This window comes from Gracilinanus agilis, chromosome 1 (assembly GCF_016433145.1).
Source record: "Gracilinanus agilis isolate LMUSP501 chromosome 1, AgileGrace, whole genome shotgun sequence".
In the NCBI taxonomy this organism is placed as follows: domain Eukaryota; kingdom Metazoa; phylum Chordata; class Mammalia; order Didelphimorphia; family Didelphidae; genus Gracilinanus; species Gracilinanus agilis.
The window spans coordinates 61881747-61900832 of NC_058130.1; the positions used below are offsets into that span (position 1 = coordinate 61881747).

At 41.4% G+C, this 19086-nt stretch overlaps 1 protein-coding gene across 2 annotated transcripts in view; it reads left to right on the plus strand.

Annotated features, from left to right (window-relative positions):
- The window catches only part of CHCHD6 (coiled-coil-helix-coiled-coil-helix domain containing 6), a 338099-nt gene extending 332942 nt beyond the window's left edge, over positions 1-5157 (plus strand). The window contains exon 9 of one of the 2 annotated variants that reach the window (XM_044668582.1): positions 4835-5157. In XM_044668582.1, the coding sequence (XP_044524517.1) occupies positions 4835-4840 (6 nt within the window). In that variant the 3' untranslated portion in view covers positions 4841-5157. The remainder of the gene's footprint in view (positions 1-4834) is intronic. The other variant, XM_044668653.1, reaches the window with a different exon arrangement.
- Positions 5158-19086: the final 13929 nt, after the last annotated feature.

Sequence of the window (19086 nt, forward strand, 5' to 3'; positions counted from 1 at the left end):
CTTCTCCTTCTCCTTCTCCTTCTCCTTCTCCTTCTCCTTCTCCTACTCCTACTCCTACTCCTACTCCTACTTCTACATTCTCATCATCAATTCTATGAGCTAATTTTACATGATAACAATATAACCAAGAACCTCTTCCTAAAACTTCCACTAATGGTGGTGATGAAATGAACACAATAGTATAAGGACAACCTAACTCTCTTGTGTAGCTGATGTTTTGGCAACATTTTTCACATATACCATACCACCTAGTTGAAAATTATGAAGAGAATGATCCAGTGGACCAAACTGGATCAATACTCCCATATCATGCAGTTCTCTAAGCCTTTGTTGTAAAGCACTTAAATATGAAGCAATTTGACAATCTTCCCCCTAAGAGAGGTGTATATACAGCCTTACAAGTTTTTGTTTGTAATGGAGTATGTCCAAAGAGCTTCTCATAAGATGATACATGCAAATCTGCTCTAGGTCTTGTATGCAGGGAAAACAAAGCTATGGGAAGAATATCTAGCCATTTTAGATGAATTTCAGCACAAATTTTCCCCACCATGGTCTTGAGTTCCCTATTCAAACACCCCACTTGACCTGAACTTTGTGGATGATAAGGAACATGATATTTGATAATTCTTATAGACTCTTTTCAGAATATCTTGAGTAAAATGAGATCCTTTATCAGAATCTGTGATAATTGGAATACCAAATCTAGGAACAATTTCCCTATGCAACACCTTCACCACAAAGGTAGCTGTATTTTGTAGTAGATGGAAACGCTTCAGGCCATTTTGTTAATACATATAATATTAACAAATATTATATATATTTTTGCAAACTCTCAAATGGGTAATATGCCAAAACCTTTCTTTCTGAATGCACCTTGATTGAACTTTTGGCAAACAGAACAACTACTACAGATCATATTTGCAACAGTATTTATACCTGGTGCTACCCATTATCTCTTTACAGAATCTACTACAGCTTGTATACCAAAATGGCCTTTTGTATAAATGGCTTGACACAAATAGGTATAAAAATCTTTTGGTAAGAGCAGTTTTCCAGTATTTGCAACCCATATACCACATTCTTTCCTAGCTCCAAACTTCCCCTTTCATTTTTGAGTCTCTGGGTCTACATAAGCTTTTTGTAAATCATCAGACTCAATAGTTGACAGATTCATAACATACACTGGAGCATTTTGGGCTGCATACTTTGCAGTTACATCAGCTCTATGATTTCCTTTAGAAACTGAGTCTTTACCACAAGTATGACTTTTGCAATGGATTACCACTAGCTGTTTTGGTTTCTAGATAGCATCCAACAACTCAGTTATTTTTTTCTGCATGTGCAACTGGTTTTCCTGATGCAATAATAAAACCTCACTGTTTCCAGATCTTTCTTGTTGCATGACATACTGAAAAAGCATAATGAGAGTCTGTATAGATATTGGCACTTTTACCATCAGCTAAAAGACAGGCTTGTTTCAATGCCACTAACTCTGCACCCTGAGCATTAAGATTTCCAGGTAATGAGCCATACCACAGTGTTTCAAATTCTGTGACCACTGCAGCACCAGTACAACAAATTCCATTACACAAATATGAAGAAGCATCAGTGAACAACACCAAGTCTGGATTTTCAATAGTAGTGTCTTTCAGATCCATCCTAGGCATGTCCACCAAATCAACTACTTCCACACACTCATGCAATGGTTCACCATCCTTTGGTAAATCAGGAAGAAGCGTAGCTGGATTTAATACATTATACCTCCTCAACTGGATGTTCTCACTACCCAGGAGAATAATTTCATACTTAGAAATTCTTTGATCTGAATAAGCTTGAGTACAAAATGTCTCAGTGCTTCTATTTGATGTGAACAGTTTACAGTTAATGGACATCCCAAAACTAAATCTGCTGACTTCTGGACTAACACAGCAGCAGCAACTACACCCCTTAGACAAGGAACAATACCTGCAGCTATTTGATCAAGCTGACAACTATAATACCCAATAGGATGATAACTGTCCTAAATTCTGTGTTACTACCCCAGAAGCAATTCCCTTGGTCTCATTAACAAACAACTGGAATGGTTTTGAATAGTTTGGGATACCCAAAGCAGATGCAGATAAAATGGCTTCCTTAAACTTAGCTAACTAAGGCTTGTAGATGTTCAGGCTTAAGTTTCAGAGGTTTAGGTTCTGTGTTCTTAGTCAAATCTTTAAGACACTTGGTTATCTCACTATACCCAGGTACCCACTATCTACAGAACCCAGTTGTTCCAAGAACAGCTCTGAACTGCTTTTTGGTCTTTGGAGCAGTCAGTTTTTGGATATCAGCTATTCTTTTCTGCGTTTTACTCCTTCAACCCCCAATAACACTAAGCCTAGATATTGCTCTGTAGGTAAAACCCACTGTAATTTTGCCTTGGAGATCTTCTGCCCACACTTATATAATTCTAACAAAAGAATCTTACTATCTCTAAGACACACTTTTGCATTTGGAGATGCAAGAAGAATATTGTCCACAAAATACACCAATTTACTCTCTTTGAATTGTATTATCTTTATTTGTGAAATTTGTGAAAATTGGCTTGGTGAATCTGTGAATCCTTGAGGTAAACAAGTCCAAGTCTACTATGTCTTTTCCCACATAAAATTTTGAGAATCTTCATGACCTGGAATTGAGAAAAAAGCTGAACATAAGTCTACCATGGGGAAATATCTTGCCTGTCTTAGAATGGAAGAAAGTATAGCAGCTGGACTTGGTACAACAGGATGAGTTTTGATCACATAATCATTGACAGCTCTTGAATCCTGAACACTATTCAACCTTGTAGTTTTGTTTCTTAGATGATAGAATCATAAACCATAGCCCATCTAGTCTAACCTCCTTGTTTATAGGTTAGGAAAATGAGGTCCATAAAGGTCAAATGCCCAGCTCAGAGTTACACAAGGAGTATTGAGCAGAGGGAGAGTTTTCATGCAGGGCCTCTGGCTACCAAACCAGACTTCTTTCCACTAAACCATGCTGCCTGCTAGTATGACTTATCCCATCTAAGCTTTAGATCTCAGATCAGAGATTTTTAGAGATGGGGTGGGTCTCCAGAGAACCCTCCCTTTCAATCTACCTTCAATTCAATCTGCTCCATTTAACATGCTATGAGTAGGTGCTAGGGATACAAAAGCAAAATAGTCCCTGTCCTCAAGGAACTCGCACCCTTCTGGGTAAGTATTGGGAGTATCTATCTCCATTTTCTAGAAAAGGTAGCTAAGACCTGTATAGAATGGTTCACTGATTTGCTCAGTTCACACAAATAGCAAGTAGCATTAGAAAAACAAAACCCATTTTCTTGTCTCTCAGTAGAGGTACCATATCCTTTCAAAAACAAACAAAAAAAGGCAAACATTTTAGTACAAGGACTTCTTGAATGAATTTCTTATATTCACAGATGCCACATATGAAGAAAGGTATTGACAAACCAGGATGGTAAAAGGCTAGAAACCATAACATAGGATCAATCAAAGCAACTGGGGATATTTAAGGAGGAGAGAAGTTAGGAGAGGGAGAGAATGTGAATTATTTCTGTCATTTTAAGTAAAGGCTTTCAGATGGAAAATTGGGCAAGTTTATTTGGTAGGGCTGCAGAGGAGGGTTGGGAGGCTCTTCCTGTCTCTAATGATATTCTAGAAGGAGCAAGATAACCAACCACCTTTCAGAGATTCTACAAAGGGAATCCTTTGGTCAGGGGGTCTTAACCAGGAAGCCATGAATTTTGTTTAAAAATTATACACACACACACACACACACATATTTATATATATATATATATATATATATGGTAGCCTTTGTTTACATAGAATTGATTTCCTTTGTAACCCATGTAGTTTAAAACATCATTCTAAGAAGGAGTCATAGACTTCACTAGACTGCCCTATGGGTCCATGACACAACAAAAGGTGAAGGACCCACCCCTGGACTAGATAATCAGTTTCTAATACTCCTTTCTACTTCTGAGGATTTGTGGCCCTGAATTAGACAGTGGAGCCAGTACCAGCCAGGACTTGTGGACCCCATTCCTAACTCAATTACACAAGAGAATTAGAACCTATAAGTTGGAATTCCAATTCTACCCTAGTGCCAGCTGTGTGATCTTGAACAGAAATCACAACTTCTAAGTTGAACTAAATGATCTCTAAGGTTTCCTTACACTCTAATTTTCTATAGTTCTAGGAAGCCCTTTTTCCTTTTAGATATTATTTTCTCCAACAGTTATGTGAGCAGATTGAGATTGTAAACAGTCACTTCTTCATTGAAAATCAGTATGGTAAAGTGGGCAAAAGGTTGACTTTGGAGTCAGAAAGGCCTGAATTCAATTCCCCCCCCCCCTATATATTGACTCTGTGACTCCAGATAAATCTCTTAACTTCTCAGGGCCCCGGGCAACTCTTTAAATTGCAGATCTGCATTAGTAGAAGTTGTTTCTTCACCAGTAATTCCCTATACCAGAAGTGTCCAACATGTACCCACAACAGTCTTGAATGTGACCAGAACTAGATTAAACTGTAATTGGAAAATATTTAGCAAAATAAATAAAAATACAATAAAACATGGGTAACTTCATCTTCAGTCTAAGTCAATCTGCAGACCATGGGGATTCTTCATTAAGCCTCTATTTCTGTTTTTCTGAGGGAATTCCATAAGTGGCCAAAGGGCTTCCAAAACACTGCCAACTTCTCCCTAGTCAGACCCAGGCTTGGCCCTTGCCAACATCCGTGTACATCAGTAGCAGTGTCCTACTCCATACAGCATGACTGAGCTGTAACATGACTCTCATTTGTAGGGCTGAAGAGCGACAATCTTTCCTGGCATGGAGAGAACCCAGCAGCAGCAGGCGTACTCCAGTGAAGTTACCACTTACAGGACCACAGATCCCTGGTTCATCGCCAACATTTCCAGCCATTCACCAATATGTGACCAAGAAACAACACTGTGCTTTTGGGTTTATCATAGTTAAAGTGACATGTTAAAAAAAAAAAAAGTATATGTTCACAACTGCCCTGAGGAAATAAAGCAAATGTCTTTGTTTTCAATCAGTCTCTAAAAGTCCAATCCTCTAAACTTTGATCTTGGAAGAATACCCTAAACTAGGGGAACAACCCTTTTGGACAGCATTATATTCTTGGACTGTTTGGCAGCCAAATAAAGGGGAACTCATTAGATTTAGAGAATTTGGGAGTGGGAAAGAAACTACCTTGTTCTCTTTAATCTTCTGACTCAGGAAGGATGTTAAAAATTTGACCAAGGAATTCTTATTCAGAATCATGAGAGGAGTTTCCTGTTGGCAAATGGGAGAATCATTTGTTGGGAATGTTATAGAGAGATTCATGATTCAGGTAGGAGTAGGACTAGGTAACCTCTAAGTTCCCTTCTAACTAGGATTCTTAGATTCTGTATTTGAGGATTTCATCCCAAGTACCTCTTTCCTTACCCCACAAAAAGAGGCCCAGTCATTTAAGATTAGGGGTTTGGTTGTCAAGAAAGCTAGAGAAAATATTCCACCCTCTGAATAGAGATCATTTGTTTAAAAAAAAGACAATAAATTCCACTGGCAAGTGGTCATATCTTTGATTTTGTAGCATAAAAACATTAGTAGTGGATTGGCACAAGCAAAACCAAATATGGTCTTTAGATACTTATCCATCTCCCTCCATGAGAGAAAATAATAAAGCTACAAGGCCAAGTTTGAGAGTTGAACTAACCTAATGGATTTCTGATTCCTGAATTATGTGAGAGAGGAAAATGATCAAGGCCCTCTGAAGGGCCCACTGTGCCCTCTTAAAGAACAACCACTAAACAGAATCAGGTAGAAAGAAGATAGTCCAAGCTGAGAGGTGGCTGATCTTGAGAAGCTCAGAATGAGGTGTGGAACTCCATCTTCAGTCCTCACTAACCAATCCTTGATGGCTCTGGAGAATGCTTCAGTGCGTTTGTCAGCTCATCAGTATGAATATTCTTTCCATGAATATAAATTTAGCCCATCCATTTTTTTCTTATCCTCTGTAAATTTTGCCCATAATCTTCCATAGATCCCCTACAGGTGATCCACCAACATGCTAGAGGCCTCATCCCTAGTCTTTACTTTTCCTTGGGTACCAGTGAAACACTTTAACCATCACTTGGTATTCTACAATCTCCCCACATGACCTCTTTTTCTGATCTATTTCCTCAATGACAAACCCTTACACCATTTAATAGAATAAAAATAGCTATAAATGTGAATGATTCATTAGAAAGGATTAGCTTAGGGTAAGATATTGGAGGCATCTATGATGATGCCATTAAAAAGGGAACATTTCGCCAAATTAGTGTCTGCTATTTGCTCAGAAGATTGGCCTCCAGGAGCTTAAAACTTCCAAATCTCTCAGTAGTAAATTTCAAACATCATAATTTTCCACTGTGACTCAGTGGATGAAATCTTGGAGTAGAGAAAAGGAAGGGAAAGACCTAGGCCAAGAGTAGGTATCAAATTGCTATTTCCTGAGGTGTTTTGGTCCCTCAATAAGTTATCTTCAGTGAGGTGTCTACCCCACTGCCTGTCAACCAACATTTATCAGATTCAAGATTCCTTTTGTGAAAGATAACTGCTCAGAGGATGTGTCCAGTTGCCAGTCACCCCTACCCTCTACCTTTTTTGCCTCCTATTCTTGAAGGTCCAATCATTCTTAGATTTCCCCTAGGATGGCCAGTGGGAGAGCAGGCAAGGCCAGGATGGGCATTCAACAATAGAAGTAGGTGGCACTGCTCAGATGAACCTTCCTGGGCCATATGTTTCCCACATTAACTTGTAGGTTTGGGGACAGAGGTTTACATTTTATGAGTTATTCCAAGATTCCTTGAATTACCTCTAGGCCTCAGACCCAAGACATTTCCAGAGAACCTGCTGGAGCTCTCTTTTACCTGGGTAGATATTTCCTTCATATGTTTCACATGATTTATGGTTCCCCCATAGCCACTACTTACAAAATATAATAAGGCAAGACTGACTAGCTCCGGCAAAACCACTCCCTAAGTTCTGTCCATTTCCTTAGTCCCTACATGTCTCCAGGCAAGTAGGCAATTATCTGTACTGGCCCTGTCCCACTAACTCCCAAAGCTCTACCTCCATCCCTAGGCCTGCTTCACATCAAACTATCCCACTAATGTCTTAATGGTGCATATTTGGTCCTGAACTCTTTTCCCTCAAACTTCCACCTGTGCTGCCAGGGGCATGTTTCAGAATGACTTTGCCAGGCAGCAGTCCAAGCTAAAGAGTTTTTGGTAACCAGACTTTGGCTAAAAGCCTGGTGATCTCGAGGCTAAGTCTCTTGCCTCTGGGCAAGGGATAATAGTCCAACAGCTGCTGTTGCTCTTCTTAGGAAAGAATTATGGAGGAAACTAACTTGTTAGTCCTTGTCCTTCACAGATCCGAGGTCGTTGGAAGCCCGGGGCTAGGTAGACTTCTGAGATGATAATCTTGAGTGATGGAAGTTGTCTCTGAAATAAAGTTTAATATCTTAGTAAAAGAGCAGAAACAACTTTGGAGAGCCAGCTGCATCCTTCTCTGGAGAAAGAACTGGACTTTTTATTTGGGAGGCTTTGACGCAATATGACCCTGGATGCCTAACTTCTCTGTGCCTCATTTTTCTTAGCTATAACTTAGAAACAATAATACGTCATTCCCTATTGTACAGAATTATTTTGGCAAAGACTTTTTAAAGCACTTTGCAAATCTTTAAACGGTTACAAATACAAGCAACTATCCTTTCGTTTTACTGAGAAAGATACTGTGTCATAGAAAAATGACTTTTCGGACATACAACTTGTTCATTTCATGGCTATTCATGTCTAGTCTAGGTTGGGACTAGAATCTAGATCTCCTGGCTCCTATTCTAGGGCTTTTCCATGCATAGAACACTGCCTCCCTTAAACTCCTCTCAACCTCAGTGTCCTCATCTGTAAAATGGGGAGATCCAATTAGATGATCTCTAAGGCCATCTTACAGGTATATGCTTTTATGTTTCAATCTCCAATGGGTCCAATCAATGAAGTAAAGAAAAAGTATGTGACCCTCACACTCACCTGTGTCCTTACACATGCCCTTAGGCTCACTGAAGAGCTGATCAGCCAGAAGGAAGGGGAGCAGTTGTGCAGAGATGACACAGCAGATCCTTTTTCTGTAGAAGAAGAAATTGCAGACAACCTATAGAAAGGCCTACAGCTTTACAGGCACTGAAATCTAACATGCTTATTAAGGACCTATTGTATACCACAAGCTTGGGGTTAAAAAGTGATTTATAGGGGCAGCTAAGGAGCTCAGTGAATTGAGAGGCAGGACATCCTCTCAGACACTTCCTACCTCTGTGACCCTGGGAAAGACACTTAACTCCCATTTCATAGCTCTTACCACTCTTCTGCCTTGGAGCCAGTACCTAGTATGGATTCTAAGATGGAAGGTTAAGGGTTTGGTTTTTTTTAAGTGATTTATAAACTCTCCACCCTTAGGGAACTTATCATTGAACGGTGTTTAGCTGACACAAATAACTGATGAATGGTAGACTGGGATGTGGGGGCAAAGGAAAGGTGAGCCTAGCCCTCTAAGAACATCTGAGAATAATTGATAGTATTTCCACAGCACTTAAGGGTTGCAAAGCATTTCCCTAAACTCTTTCATTTGATCCTGCCAACAACCCTGGGACGGAGGGATGGCTATTCTTATTTTACACATGAAGAAACTGAGGATAGGAAGAGGTGAGATGAAGTGACTTACCCACAGTCACACAGCTAATATCTGAAGGTTTGGACTCACCTCTTCTGGACTCCAAGTCCTATGCTCTATCGACCATACCTACCTCACTCCCTCAAACCTTACCCTGAGTGGAGTAAAAGCCATCAAAATAGATTTCAGACCAGGAGACAAATTGTCCCTCATTTTCACCATCCATGATCTAAGTATTTTGTAATGTGCAAACCTAAATATCCTGCAAGTCAGGTTGGTAGTATATAAGCATGACAAGAGCTGTCCCCTCAGTCAGACTGATTCCCTCTACACATTCCAAGCCAGGAATTGGGCCTCCCCACCTGACTTCATGGACTGAATAAGCAGGACATGCCCAGTGAATGCTATGCAGGACTCCCACTTTCTGATCGTCCTTGGAAGAACAGGGAATCCATTGGCTTGTCCCCCAGGCCCATCCTCCTAGAGGAAGGCAATGTTAAGACCAAGACAAGCGGGAATGAGTTTCGTTTTTTCTTTCTTTTGCGGAAACCAACCAACAGACTCTTTATTGAGCATCTGTTCTGTAACAGTCAGCAATACTTGTTGGGAGACTGCTATGGAGCTCAAAGATACGAGTACAAGGAATGAAATAATCCCTGTTTGGAGTTTACATTCTAACCAGGGAGATGGCAAGCACCTAGATAAGTATTTATAGCATAATGGTAAAGTAAATCGATACAGATCTATAATACTAGCTAGTATTTACATAGCACCTACAGTGTGCCAGGCACTGTGCTAAGTGCTTTACAATGGTTTCATCTGATCCTCACAACAACCTGGTAGGGAGATGCTGTTATTGTTTCCATTTTACAGTTGAGGAAACTGAGGCAAACAAAGAATAAATGACTCACTCAGGCTTACACAAATAGTGTCTGTAGTTGCATTTGAACTCAGGTCTTCCTGTTTCCAGGGCTGAGGGAAAATACAAACAGTTGAGAAATCTGAAAAAGATTGTTTCAGAGATGCTGCCCATGTGCCTCTTAAAGAAGAAAGAGGTTCTGTGAGATGTAGAAGGAATATATTCTAGGCATGGGGGTGGCCAGAGCAACAATATGGAAACAGGAGGTGAATTTTGTGTGATGACGAGAAGCCAATTTGGCTGGATGGTGCAGTGGGCAAGGGGGAATCGTGTTCAGAGAGGCCAGAAAGCTGGGGTGGGGCCAGCTTGTTGTACAAGCCTTTAAAAGCTGAATAAAGGAGTTTCTAGTTGATCCTAGAGGCCATCAAAAGCCACTGGTGTTGGCCGAGTAGGGAGGTGCCTGACGAATCTTCACTTAAGGAAAATTACATTGGCAGCAGTGTGTTGCAGAATGGCCTGAAACAGGAAGAAACTTGAAGCCTTTGCAATAAAGTAAACTAGAGGTCACGAAGATGTGAATTTGGTTGGTAGCTGTGTGAGTGAGTGCAGAGAAGGGTCTATTTCAAGAGATGTTCCAAAAGTTAAAAATGAACATTTTTGGCAACTGATGAGGTAGGCAGCGAGAGAAGAATCCAGAGTGATAATAAAATTATGAACCCAAGAAACTGGAAAGAGAGCAACCTTCCACAGAAATAGATTTAGAAGAGGGGACCGATTAGGGGAAAGATAATCAGTTCTGTTTTAGACAAGGTAAATTTACTATATCCCTGGGACATCCAGTTTGAAATAGGCTGGGTCCTCTTAGCAATCGGTGATGCTAAGATTGGTGACACGGAAGCTCAGGAGAGAAACTCAGAATGAATATATCAATCTGGGAGTCCCCTTAGAGATAGGAGGTAATGAATGCCACGTGAACTGATAAAGTTTCCAAGGAGAAAGAAAGGGTATTATGGAGGGCCCCGTTGGGAAACACCAGTGGAGAGAAAGCCATTTCAATGGATTGATGTGGTCAAAAGCCAGACTGCAGAAGGTTGAGGGCTGATGAAAAGACAAGAGACTGAAGGCAAGTGTAGACAGCTTTTTTCTGGGAGATTATCAAGGAAAGGGTGGAGAGATAGAGAACAATAGCTTGAGGGAATGGGGGAGACTTGGGCCTGCTTGAAGGGAGTCATGTGGGAAGAGTAGATAGAAAAAGGGTCAAGATTAGCAAGAAGAAAATAGGCCTGAAGCATCTCAAAGAAGACAGGAGGGGATGGCAGCCAGTGCAGATGTAGAAGGGTTGGCCCTGGCAAGAGCCTCTTTGTGAGAGTCTGGGGGAAAGGAAGAGGGATATGATGTCAAGAGATTTTGAAATGAAGAGAATGACCTCCTTTTTCTCACTCAAGTAAGAGTTGAGGCCCTCGGCTGACACGGGAAGAAGAGGTATGTGGGCTAAAGAAGGAAGAAAAGATTTAGAATAACTTCTGTGGAGAGGAAGATAGGGAATCAATTAGGGAGGGATAAAAGGATTGCCATGGCTCCATTGAGGTCCAATGACATGAATTTATAGTGTGCCCAGTGGTGAGACTTAATCCATTTTTTCCAGCAGTTTGTCAGTAGGAGGGAAGAGACATGTTCGGAGTAATCCAGAGCCAAGATTTGGCAAGAGTCTAAGAGCAGCAATAGGATGAGGGCACGGGGGGCTCCCGGGCAGAAGAGGGCATGCCGTCCAAACAGGAGAGAGAGGATGGTGAGGTCCGAGCAGGGGAGATGGCCCAAGAAAGGATTCTGGGGTGAAGGGCGTGGAAGTCTCAGTGAGGGAAAAGAACCGACGGAAGAAAGGTGAGACATACAGAGGGGTGACATGATCCGTTATGGTCGTGTTGGGGAACGTCAGGTTCTAATTAAGGAAGTGGAATGCCTCGGGTATTCGTGGGTAATGGCACGACCTAGTATATGAGCATCCCTATGTGTGACTGAGGAAGAGTGGAATAGGCCAGAACACTTAGGGACGGGAGGTCCTGGGTTCAAGTCTGGTCTCAGATCCTTCCTAACTATGTGACTCTGGGTAAGTCATTTGACCCCCCCCAACCCCATTGCCTAACCCCTCTTCTACCTTAGAACCAATACAGAGTATCGACTCTAAGGTGGAAGGTGAGGGCTTAAAAACATACCTTAAGGAGGGTGAGGAAATGTGAAGTTAAGGGGTTTGAGGAAGTATCTGTGGACTTAGTTGTTTTTAAACCCTTACCTTCTACTTAGAATCAGTACTAAGGACTGGTTCTGTTATGATTAAAAATGACGAGGGCCGAGATCAAGAGGAAGAATAGTATTTTAGTAAAAGCCATGCTGATAGAGATAAACTGACCATACGCCTGTAAGAAACCTATTCCAACCTCACCTCAGCCATTTACCTTCCTCTCTCTGCGCGCTCAGGTAGCTAAAGAGGAAGCTCCACGTCACTCCCCCTCTTTTAAAACAGTCCCTCACCTTGAACACGTCATCCAAAACGGGAAACCCAGGAAACCCGTTGGACCATGGGAAATGTAGTTTTAAGGACCCCCACAGGTCCACAGAAGTTTGTCACACACTATATTGAGGTTCAATCCTTCCAAATAGAACCCCAGGTGATTTTAACTAACACAGTTCCGAGGCAGAAGAGCGGTAAGGGCGAAGGAATCGAGGACCTCCTTGTCTCTAGGCCTGGTGCTCTATCCACTGAGCCACCTCGCTGCCCTTAGTATCTGTGGATTTTAAAGTCCCCTCATAGGAGGACAAGAAGGTGTTGAGCTCATAGAAAAAGGAGGAAGAATGGCCTGGCTACGTGGGGATGAGAAGGTTTTTGGGGGGAGGGGAAAAACATGAAACATGTAACTATGGGGAAATATTAAAAATTAAAATTAAAAAAAGAATGGCCAGGGGGTGGATTCAAAACGGTTACTAAGTAGAGATGGAGTCTAGCAGTGACAATGGAGAGCAAAGAGGATGCCAAGCCCTCCCCCTCAGACCAGTCCTGTGTGAGGGCCTCGGGTTGGAATACAAGGGAGAGAAAAGACACCGTCCCTTCCTTCCAAAAACTTACAGTATAGACATTGCTGTACCGAAGTCCCAAGATCTAGGTTCAAATCCAGACTCTGACATTACCCGGGCAAAGTCATTTCACTCCTCAGAGCCTCAGTGTCCTTATCAATAAAATAGGTATCAAAATGCCTGTAGTTCTACTCATGGGATAGAATTAGAATGAGACCCAAACAAGATAATGCATGTAAGGTGCTTTGTAAGACATTTATTATTGTTACAATACAGTGTATGAAAGTATCTATGAAAGTACCAAGCAAGGTGACTGAGGGGACCCAGCTTTAAAATATTCCCCCACCCAGTTTATTGTTGCCTCATTAGAGATTCATTCCTTTAACCTAAAACTGTTCTTTTAAAAAAATTCTTCTCCACCAAAATGGATGCCTTCTTGAGTAATGGAAAGGTGACTCTGAGTTCCCAAAAGCTATGCCAATGACATTGAAGCTATGGGAGAACCTACCAAGTTGGAAATGTTCCACATCCAGGCTGGTGGTGTGTCTGCCTCCTGAGGGCCAGTCAGATGTTGGCCACCTGAAACAAGTTCTGTCTACAAAGGATGGAGGAAAGGACCCACATCTCTAAAATCAGAAGTCTTTCATCTATAAAATGCAATGTTTAGACTGGAGATTTTGACTCAGTTAATGGACATCCCTCTGGTTTCCAGGTTTTTGCTACCACAAAAAAACTGCTATAAATATTTTTATACATATAGGACTTTTTGCCGTTTCTTTGATCTCTTTTGGATATAGTAGGCCTAGAAGTAAGGTAGCTTGGTCAAAGGGCATGCTCTGTTTAGTAACTTTCTATGTATAATAATAAATTGACTTCCAGAATGATAATATTCATTTGCAGTTCCACAAACAATGCACCAGTTTGCCTATTTTCCCACTGGCCCTCCAACATTTATCATTTTCCATTTTTGTCATCTTTGCCAAGCTGTTAGATATGAGGTTCCAACCTACTCTCTTTGACCAGAGAAGGGAGGTTTTAGCCCAGAAATTTGAGCAGTCCTCTGTAACTTTCAGGGGCAGGGAGGGGAGCTACATTTTTTAGGGCAAAGTGAGGGTTTTCAGTAAAGGCCCCTCTAAACTTATTCTTGTCTAAGTTTTGTTCTTGAACAGTCAGCCAATCTAATCAATGAGAATTTATTAAGCCCCTATTACGTACCAGGCACTGTACTAAGAAATGGGAATTCAAAGACAAAAATGAATAAGACCCCACTCTCAAGAAGCCTACAATCCAGCTGTTCCTCTTTACCCAGGAGGAACCTACCAGAAGTTATACTTTTTTGGCATAGACTTTGGGGAACAGCACATTACAGAGTGAGGCATTAGAGGAGGAATTTGGCAAAGGTGACCTCCCAAGTCAGCAAATAATGGAACTACAAAATTGGTCCAACCATTCTGGAAAACAATTTGGAACTATTCCCCAAAAGCCATCAAATTATATATACATACTATTTGACCCAATAATACTGCCTTGAGTCCTGTGCCCCAAAAAGATCAAAGGAAAGGGAAAGGGCCCATATGTATAAAAATGTTTATTGTAGACTTCTAGTTCATGTAACCCACAGAACAAAGGACTAGACATTTGTTTTTTCCATTTGTGACAACCTCTCAGACCTCTCAGAAATGGTAGTTATACACAAGAGAAAAAAAGCAGCTTCAACCATCTCCATGATCTAGGGTGCCAAGAACTTTAACAAAGTAAAAAAACCAGATGGACTAACACAGAGAAGGCTAATCTTTAACCCTTTAAGAGCTCATTCAGCATCACGTGCACACATACACACACACCCCAAGCAGAGTAGCAGGGCTTCGATAACTGAGGAGCAGAGGGCACTGTGGCAGGATATCAGCATGTGTGACCATTGAGCTTGAGAGAAAGAGTCCATCCAGGGAAAGCCAGTTTTGTCCTCCCCCAGAAGTCACTTGGGGTGGAGATTAAGGCTGCTGAAATGTGAACTGCCCAATGGGAAGAGGTTGTCACAGCTTTTGAGCTACCCAGGAAAACCATAGTCAAAGGTGAAGGTCAAAAAATGAACAATAGGGGAATTTCTTTAAGACTAAAATTGCCCAAAAACTCAGGCAAAGACCTTGAGATTATATAGATAAACCAACAAGAAAGATATTAACCAGAAGGAAATATATCCTCCAGATCAACTAAACGAGTTTAGCCATCTACAAATAAATATTACAAGACAAAGGAAAATAAATCAGTTGTTGAGGCAGAAGACCCTGTGGGGTCCTAAGAAAACATGGAGCCATAGCAAAATATTTGTGAATGGTTTAAAAGAAAAATAAGAATTGCAAAAGCAGGATCCATGGCTTGCATAGCAGAAATAATTAGCAGAATCATTCAAGAAAACTTAAATCTGTCAGAGCAAGTCACTCCAAAGAAACAAAAGAGAGAATAACTGATTAGGAGCACAAATCCACAAAAACAATCAACCTATCTGAAGAAGAAAAACAAAAAGCAATAATGTTAAAAGAAAATGTGATGTCCAAACAAGAAAAAAACAGATGCACAAAGACAACTTAAGGGTGATGGATCTTCAAGAACTCAACAAGTTAAAAAGGTTCATAGCAACTCCTTTTGTAATCACAAAGAGCTAGAAACAAATGGGTGCCCATCAGTAGGGGAATGATGGAAGAAATTTTGGCATATGAGTGGAATGGAATTCTAGAAGAAATGATGATAGAAATGGTTTCAGAGAAACCTGGGAAAACATATGAACTAATACAGAGGGAAATGAGCAGAGTACAATAGCAACACCGAAAAGAGCAATGACTTGGAAAGACTTAACTCTTATTAATAATGCAATGACCAACTACAATTCTAGGAGACCCATGATGATCATGCTACCTCCCTCCCATTAAATGCAGAAAGAGACATTTTCACATGGCCAATGTGGGAATTTGTTTTGCCTGACTGTACATATTTGTTACAAGTGTTTTGTTTGATTTTTTTGGTTTTTTTTGGTTTTTTGATTGGAGATGAGTGGGAGAGAGAGAGGATAAAATACATGTTAATTAAAAAATAAAAATAAATAAAGTAAACATCAAGTACCATCCACATGAACATTTTCCTTCCAGCAAGAGGCATTGGTCCACCCTCAGCTGAGAATGTTGCCTAGCATCTAGCATTTTTTTAGGACGCGGAATCTAGAGATCTGGAGAGTGGAGCAAATCAACTGACTTGTCTGCCTCATGTTTAGCACTCAGAAAGTAAGACAGAATAGGGAACAATAACCTCCAGAGCTGATTCTAAAATATTGCCAGGGCAGAATGTCCAACCTCCAGCCCTCAATCCCGTCTAGACCCCATCTCTGGAGCTTATCTACATAGAAGCTCATTCATTCTGCCTCCGTGACCCTGCTCCCTCTTCTCAAGAGGAATGGTCTTTCCAGTGTGTGTTTTCATCTCTGCTGAACTGACCCCAAGAATGTGGCAAATTGCTTCTTTTTAGATAGAAATCAAAGCAAGGATAATGGTGTTGCCCGAGGAGAGGGCTGCCTGTACCTCCGCCTCTGTGATTATTGACGGCTTGTGATTTTTAGCAAGAACTGCCACTTTCATGTAGTTAGAACAAAAAGTCAATGCTGTTATTTCCTTTTTATGATTATTTTTATTTTTAAGCATTTTTGCACCAAGGGCATTGAGAGGTAATTGAAATCAGTTGCCAGTCTGCTCCTCCAAGGAGTGGAGGTGTACTTCCAGATAGGGAAGGCATAGAAGGCAACAGAGTGCAGTGGGAAGAACGCTGAGCTTGCAGCCAGAAGCTGTGAGTTCAGATCCTGCATCTGGCACTCACCCAACAGCCTTCTAGAAGTGACTTACCCATTTAAAGCCTCAGTTTTCTTATTAGTAAAAAGAGGGGGTTGGACTAGGTGATCTCTGCAAGCCCTTCCTGCCCTCACCTTCTTTGCCCTAAAAGCCCTTCTACCTCCCACATTCTCCCATTTAAGATTCTTTCAAAAAAAAAATATTCCTTCCAGTTCTGATAGTTCATATTCTAAGGGTATTTGAAGTCAAAGGACCTGGATTTGAATCCTAGTTCTACCATTTACTACCTCTGACCCTGGTAAAATCACTTAACTTCTATAGGACTCAATTTCCTCTTTAAAAAACATATTATTAGCTATGAAAATAGGATTTGAATGATAATATACGTATAACCCAGTGAAATTGCTTGTCAGCTCTGGGAAGGGGGAGAGAGACAACAAGAATCATATAACCATGGGAAAAAATGTTTTAATGAAGATGAAAATGAAATGTAAACAAAACAAACAACATTATTAGGGACAGCTAGGTGGCCAGGTAGACAAAGCACCAGGCAGGTATTGAGTTGGAAGGACCTGGATTCACTTCTTAGCTGTGGGTCCCTGGGCAAGTCATTTAACCCCAATTGCTTAATCTTTGCTCTTCTGACTTAAAATTTTTACTATGACAGAAAGTAAGAGTTTTTTAAATTAAATTTTTAAAGTAAAATTTTTAATTAAAAATTTTTTTTAATTTTAAAATCTCTCCATTTTGAAAAGAAAGGAACTGAGGCTCAAAGAAAAGGGCTAGAGAGACAGGCAATGGAGTATATTGGAGGAAACTCTGAATTTGGTACCTGTGCATTGTTAGACAAGTGGTTTAATCTCTTTGTGCCTCAGTCTCCTTATTTATACATCATGGTAAAATCGTCTTGGCAAACAGAATAAGCTGGGTTGAGGGTAACTGATGGGCCACAAGTGCATTTGGTGAGTTATGGGAATATCTACCCAGGCATTTCCCCTGGTTGGAATGGAAGGATGAGAACAATCTGTTCCAGGGACTATAGAGGTGGCTGAAGCAGGTACTGGGGAGTGCTTAGAGCTTGGCCAGACCGCAAAGTTGTCGAGGTCACTCCACATCTCAGGCCATCCCCAGTCACCCTGACTTCTGTCCTGCCACTGGACTTCAGTGACTAAAGAGAAAGGGAGGCTGACGAATTTGTGCAATCCACACCTTCAGAAACAAAGGATGATCAACAACAACAACCAGCAGGGATCGCACGCACGGCATGGACTGTGAAGTGCCTTCCAACTCTCAATTGGTGAGCCCACAGTCACTTCTAACTGATATTCTGTGTATTGAGGTCCCTTTTAGCTTTCACGTTTTCTGTTTAAGGGAGTTTTAAGGCTCCCTTCCAGCTCTGACATTCTACATTGGGCCCCTCCAGTAGTCTTTCCCATGGTGGAATTGGGTTGAGGGCTTTGTTTGATCTTAATTCAATACCCTGCCCCTGTCTCTTTGAAAACCATCTCTCCTTACTGCTCACTCCCCCAGTCCTTTCCTAAATCTCATCCTAGTTATGGGTTTTTATGTTTTACCTTAATGTTTTATTAGTGCTTTATTTTTATTTTACTATGTGTCTCCTTTCCTGAGAACAGTCTATTCACACATTATCTACCCAGTGGTTCAGCTGGCCCAGCCTTGCTTCTGTTCTGAAAGAAAGGGTCACGAGCCTTTTGAAAAATGAAATTTTCCATAGCAAGTTGAAACAGAGTTTAAGACTCTGTTAAGAAGGTTGGGAGCCCGGGATCCTGGTCCTGGAGTCACCATAAACACATCGGGTGACTGAGGCCAAGTCACTTCCTCTTTTAGGTCTGAGGTTCCTCCTTCACAAAGGGGCATTGGACTAGACTAGGATCCCTCTGGTCCTTTCCAGCTGGCATATTCTCTCATTAATCTCATTGTGAGTGACCTCCTCCCAGCCGCCAGCCTTGGAAACCGGGCTTCTAACCTTATCTGAAGATGGCCAGTTCTCTCTGACGTTCCCCATATCTCTTCACAGAGAAGTCTAATAGACTTTTCTCAGTTCTCCTTGCTCTTGACCGCTCTGCAGTATCCCCTACACTTGGCCACCCTCTCCTCCTGGAGACGTTCCCTGCTCTGGGTTCTTGTGGCACTGCTCTCTCCCGAATCTTCCACCTGCTCCATCTGCTGTGCTGGTTCATCATTCGTAGCATACCACCTAACTGTAGATGTACCCCAAAACTGTCTCGGGCTTTCTTTCCCTACTCTGTTCTCTCACTTGGTGACCTCATCCACTCCTGAGAGTTTAATTATCATCTCTCTGTAGATGATTCCTGGACTGAAATATGCAACCTTAATTTTTTTTTTTTTTATCCTGGGACTCCATTCTAGGAGCATAGGGCCACAACCAGTAGGCAATGGGTCACACAGTCGCTCAGGGTCACCCAGCTAGGAAGTGTCTGAGCCCGGGTTTGAACCTAGGACCTTTCATCTCTAGGCCTGGCTCTCAATCCACTGAGCTAGCCCAGCTGCCCCTACTTTAGGTTGCAGTTTCTTTAGCAGATGTAGTTTTTACA